General features: G+C 51.2%; 1 protein-coding gene and 3 non-coding genes across 4 annotated transcripts; all 4 read left to right on the top strand.

Moving 5' to 3' along the window:
- Positions 1 to 1161: 1161 nt before the first annotated feature.
- LOC111721923 lies at positions 1162 to 1244 on the top strand. Its single transcript, XR_002770907.1, has one exon. It is a non-coding gene; the product is annotated as a small nucleolar RNA SNORD55/SNORD39 (small nucleolar RNA).
- A 1505-nt stretch (positions 1245 to 2749) lies between these two features.
- Positions 2750 to 5767, top strand: RPS8 (ribosomal protein S8; the record flags this gene model as incomplete). Its single annotated transcript, XM_012812337.2, has 4 exons — positions 2750 to 2805; positions 3522 to 3628; positions 4112 to 4211; positions 5592 to 5767. Coding segments are annotated over exons 1-4 (387 nt in total), but the record flags the coding sequence as incomplete, so codon positions are not given.
- Positions 3356 to 3434, top strand: LOC111721922. Its single transcript, XR_002770906.1, has one exon. It is a non-coding gene; the product is annotated as a small nucleolar RNA SNORD55/SNORD39 (small nucleolar RNA).
- Positions 3927 to 4029, top strand: LOC111721924. The gene has a single exon (XR_002770908.1). It is a non-coding gene; the product is annotated as a small nucleolar RNA SNORD46 (small nucleolar RNA).

Here is a 5767-nt window from a genome sequence, read left to right as displayed (position 1 = left end):
TGTCACCTTGAGGAGAGTGCCCTGGCATCACAGCTCACAGCAACCTCCAGGTCTTGGGTTTAGGCAATTCTCTTGCCTCAGCCTCCCAAGTAGTTGGGACTACAGGTGCCCACCACAACGACTGGCTATTTTTTTTTATTGTTGTTGCAGTCTGGCTGGGGCCAAATTCGAACCCGCCACCCTTGGTATATGGGGCTGGGGCCCTACTCACTGAGCCACAGGCACCACTTTTTCTATTTTTATTAGAGACAGAGGTCTAGGCTTGGTGCCTAGAGCACAGTGGTTACCGCATCAGCCATATACACTGAGAATGGTGGGAGCCTGGCCCAGTCTAGCTAAACAATGACAACTGCAACAAAAAATAGCCGGGCACTGTGACCAGCACCTATAATCCCAGCTACTTGGGAGGCTGAGGCAAGAGAATCGCTTAAGCCCAAGAGTTTGAGGTTGCTGTGAGCTGTGATGCTACAACACTCTACCAAGGGCCACATAGTGAGATTCTGTCTGAACAACAAAAAAAGAGACCAGGTTTTCATGTTGCTCAGGCTGGTCTCAAAATCGTGAGCTCAAGCAATCCACCTGCCTCCACCTCCCAGAGTGCTAGGAGTACAGGTGTGAGCCACCATCCCAGCCTTCCATCCACATTTTTTAATGTTCTGGGTACTACAGCCTTATCAAATATATGCGTTCCAAGTACTTTCCCTTATTCCTTGGGTTGTCTTTTCAGTTTCTTGATGGTACCCTATGAAGCACAAAACTTAATTTTGGAGTAGAATTTATCTTTGTGTTTTTGGTATCATATCTAGATGCCAAATCCAAGATGTAAGAATCTATCCCCATGTTTTCTTTAGGATTATGGATTTTAATGTAAAATTCCTTAAAAATTAATATTTCAGGTGAGTGCAGTGGCTCATGAAGGTAATCCTAGCACTCTGGGAGGCTGAGAAGGGTGGACTGCCTGAGCTGACAGGCTAGAGACCAACCAGAGCCAGGCGGGTAGCACCCGTAGCTCAGTAGGTAGGGCACCAGCCACATACACCCAGGCTGACAAGTTGGAATCAAGCCCAAGCCAGCTAAAATCAACAACTGCTACAACTGCAACAAGAAAATAGCTGGGCGTTGTAGCGGACGCCTGGTCTCAAAAAAAAGAGTTCGGCCACAAGCGCATGACGACACACACCCAGGAATGCTGCAGACTGCCAATTGCGCAGTGAGGAAGCCAACCTTGGAGAGCTGAGCATGTGGTCCACGTGGCGCGAGGATCTGGAGCTGGTGAGTCGCCATCATCGAGTCCCCATGTTTGAGGTTGCTGTGAGCTGTGATGCCACAGCACTTTACCGACGGCAACACAGTGAGACTCTAGCTCAAAAAAATAATGACAAAATAAGGAAAGACATAAAAAATAAGCAACGAAATAAAATTAAAAAACCAAAAAAAGAAAAGTTTGTGGGCTCAGCGCCTATGGCTCAAGTGGCTAAGGCGCCAGCCACATACACCTAAGGTGGCCGGTTCGAATCCAGCCCAGCCCGCCAAACAACGATGGCTGCAACCAAAAAAAAATAGCCAGGCGTTGTGGTGGGCACCTGCGATCTCAGCTACTTGGGAGGCGGAGGCAGGAGACTTGCTTGATCCCAGGAGTTGGAGGTTGCTGTGAGCTGTGATGCCACAGCACTCTACCCAGGGGGACACGTTGAGGCTCTGTCTCAAAAAAAAAAAAAAAAAAAAGTTTGCGGAGTGGCGCCTGTGGCTCAAACGATAGGGCGCCGGTCCCATATGCTGGAGGTGGCGGGTTCAAACCCAGCCCCGCCCAAAAAGTTTGTATTTACCTACATAAGAAAAGTTTGTAGACCTCTCTTTTACGCTTTCTCTCTAGATTCCATTCCTTCTGGTGGCTTTTACTAGGATTTATATATTAAGGATTCCCAACATATTCCTTACACAAGAACGACCAGGCATGAATATCTAGCTATCATTCCCATTTATATAAATTGCTCTCTCCTATCTTAGTTCACGTAACAAACGTGTTGGGAACATGTCTAGAACAGCTCCTACCTTAGCCCACCCTATCTCAACAAATAGCCCCCAAACTGATCTAATCGACCAACTGAGAAACTTAGAATCCTCGACACCTCCCTCTTTCAACCCCCAAGTCCAGTTTACCACCAACTTTTTTTTTTTTTTTTTTGAGACAGAGCCTCACGCTGTCCCCCTGGGTAGAGTGCCGACAGCAACCTCCAACTCCTGGGCTCAAGCGAGTCTCCTGCCTCAGCCCCCCAAGTAGCTGGGACCACAGGCGCCCGCCACAACGCCCGGCTATTTTTTGGTTGCAGCCGTCATTTGGTGGGCCCGGGCTGGATTCGAACCCGCCACCTTAGGTGTATGTGGCTGGCGCCTTAGCCACTGTGTCGCCGAGCCACCACCAACTCTTCAAAACAAAACCCAAGTCCACCCCCACTCGTTTCGACCTCTCCACCATTTTTCAAAGTACATCTCTCTTCTGAACATGTAAATAAAGCCATTCTGCTCCCCCCGGCTGTGCCTTAAATCCCTCCAATTCTATCAGAAGCGGGCATATCTACCGACGCCGCGGAACCTCCAACCCCCAAAGTAGGCAGCACCAGCAGAGAGTCGGCTGACAGCAGGACCCGCCCAAGCCCGAGTCCCTCAGCGCGACAGTGAAAACGTAAGTCACGCCGCCCTCCGTGGTTACGGCACTAGACTCAACGTTATCTGGGCGGGACTGCGTTTTACAAACCGAACCGTGAGTCTTTGCGTTTTCTCTTTCCAGCCAGCGCCGAGCGATGGGTAAGTGACGCTCTGCCATGGGGCCACGGGAGTGTGTGGGGGTGTTTTACCTCAATCCGGCTCCATCCTGCCTGGCGGCCAAGTCAGAAGTACAGAAACTCTGACGCCGGGCTGGGAGCAGCATCGAGGAGCGGTAGCCGTAGGGTTTTGGTTGCTGTGGCCCTGCCGGAGGGTTTCAAAAGGCGTCTGTCTCTGAGCCGCGGGTTGTAGGCTGCAAGTGGCACCAACATGGCTGCCGCGGTTAAGAGTTCGGCCGGGGCTGGGCCCCTGTAGCTCAGCGGCTGGGGCGCCAGCCACATACACCGGAGCTGGCGGGTTCGAATCCAGCCCAGGCCTGCCCAACAACAATGACAACTACGGCCAAAATACAGCCAGGCGTTGTGGCGGGCGCCTGGGGTCTCAGCTCCTTGGGCGGCTGAGGCAAGAGAATCGCTTAAGCCCAAGAGTTCCAGGTTGCTATGAGCTGTGACGCCACGGTACTCTACCGAGGGCGACATAGTGAGACTCCCGTCTCAAAAAAAAAGAAAAAAAAGGTGTTCAGCGGGCCACACGCGCATGATGACACCCAGGAATGCTGCAGACTGCCGATCGTGCAGTGAGGAAGCCAACCTTGGAGAGCTGAGCGTGCGGCCCCCGTGGCGCGGGGATCTGGAGCTGGCGAGTCGCCGGCACCGAGTCCCCACGTTTCAGGGTTTCGTCCCCGCTCTCACATGCAGGCATCTCTCGGGACAACTGGCACAAGCGCCGCAAGACCGGGGGCAAGAGAAAGCCATACCACAAGAAGCGGAAGTATGAGTTGGGACGCCCCGCAGCTAACACTAAGGTGGGTGCCTGTGTGGGACTGCCCGGACGGAAGGTCGCCTTCCTATGCTCTGCCGCGTGGTCAGGTCGCCCCACGTGTGTTCTTCCTATCCGTCTGGTTTCTTTATGGTAGGGACTGGTGGCCTGCCCAGCCTTAACTGGATATACCATCTGCTTTCTCGCCAGCTTAGGGGCTGAGACATGTAATTGAGTAGTGGGACTTGGAGAGCACTGGAGAAGTGTCTCCTTTCAGGATGATCAGAGAGATCGTCACTTGGTATTTTTATTGCACGGAAATTTAATTTTCAGCGTTTGGGGGTAAGCAGAGTGATGAAAAAATATCCTTAGGCGTGGTTGTGGCTGTCTTGGTCACGATATGCCACTTGCCAATGCAAGGACTTGTCATAGTTACACTGACTGCAATACCTCCATCTAACCCCAGGTTCCACTCCATCGCTTTTCTTGCTCTTCTTGGTAACCTACTTCCTTTCTCCTTGTTTTCCAGATTGGCCCCCGACGAATACATACCGTCCGTGTTCGAGGAGGTAACAAGAAATACCGTGCCCTGAGGCTGGACGTTGGAAACTTCTCTTGGGGCTCAGAGTGTGAGTGAGGCCCATCTGGAGTGGGTGGGAAGGCACCTTAATTTTCCGAAGCTTCATAAATGTTTTCAGCAGGAAGTCAATGGCCTTAGACCTGGGGTCCTCAAGCTTTTAAAACAGGGGGCCAGTTCACTGTCGCTCAGACCGATGGAGGGCTGGACTGTGGGCCTGGTGCGAGTCAGCTGCTAAACAAGACAGGCAGTGGTGGCAAAAACACCCCGTGGGCCAGATAAATGTCCTAGGTGGGCTGCATGTGGCCCGTGGGCTGTAGTTTGGGGATGCCTGCCTTAGACCAAGATACTTGAAAAAATTTTTTTAGTCTCACTGTGTTGCCCTCGGTAGAGTGCTGTGGCGTCACAGCTCACACTAGCCTCAAACTCTTGGGCTCAAGCAATTGATTCTCTTGCCTCAGCCTCCCAATTAGCTGGGACTACAGGCACCAGCCACAATGCCCAGCTATTTTTTGTTGCAGTTGTCATTGTTGGTTAGTTGGCTCCGGCTGGGCTCAAACCCACCAACTTCAGGTGTTATGTGGCTGGCTTCGTAACAGCTGTGGTATTGAAATTTCTTCTTGATTGGGTGGCGCTTGTGGCTCAAGTGAGTAGGGCATTGGACCCATCTATCAAGGGTGGCAGGTTCAGACTGGCCCCGGCCAAAGTGCAACCAAAAAATAGCCAGGCATTATGGCAGGCGCCGGTAGTCCCAGCTACTCGGGAGGCTGAGGCAAGAGAATCGCCTAAGCCCAATAGCTGGAGGTTGCTGTGAGCTGTCACACCACAGTACTCTACCAAAGGCAACAAAGGAAAACTATCTCTAAAAGAAAAAAAAAGAAATTTCTTCTTGCTGAAAGCTCATGAGTTCTGGAGTTCCTTTACCCAGACTGTCTTATCCCATTCTCTTAGCTTTACAGCCTGAGGAAATTGGCCTGATTTACTGAGACTGTGTGGTGACCACACTTTTTTTTTTTTTTTTTTTTTTTGGAGACAAGAGTCCTAGTATGTTGCCCTTGGTAGAGTGCTGTGGCGTCACAGCTCACCGCAACCTCAAACTCTTGGGCCCAAGCAATTCTCTTGCCTCAGCCTCCCAAGTAGCTGGGACTACAGGGGCGCACCACAATGCCTGCCTATTTTTGGTTGCAGTTGTCATTGTTTAGCTGGCCCAGGCCAGGTTTGAACCCATAAGCCTCCATGTATGTAGCTGGCACCATAACCACTGTGCTATGGGTGCCAATCCTGACCACACACTTGTAGAAAGATGAGGGTGTGGGAGACCAGCTGATGTTTAGTGGCTAAGAAAAGGTTCAATGTTGCTGTGCTTCTCTTTAATGCCCTACTACGGCAGAAGAGCGTGGGGAACTCGATGCTGAATTTCTTCTCTGAGCAGGTTGTACTAGGAAAACCAGGATCATTGATGTTGTCTACAATGCATCTAATAATGAGCTGGTTCGTACCAAGACCTTGGTGAAGAACTGCATTGTGCTTATTGATAGCACACCATACCGACAGTGGTATGAGTCCCACTATGCACTGCCTCTGGGACGCAAGAAAGGAGCAAAGCTG

This window comes from Otolemur garnettii, unplaced genomic scaffold (assembly GCF_000181295.1).
Source record: "Otolemur garnettii isolate 467f Iridium unplaced genomic scaffold, OtoGar3 scaffold00202, whole genome shotgun sequence".
NCBI lineage: Eukaryota > Metazoa > Chordata > Mammalia > Primates > Galagidae > Otolemur > Otolemur garnettii.
Note: the sequence above shows the minus strand (reverse complement) of the source record. Positions and strands in the feature narration are given on the sequence as shown.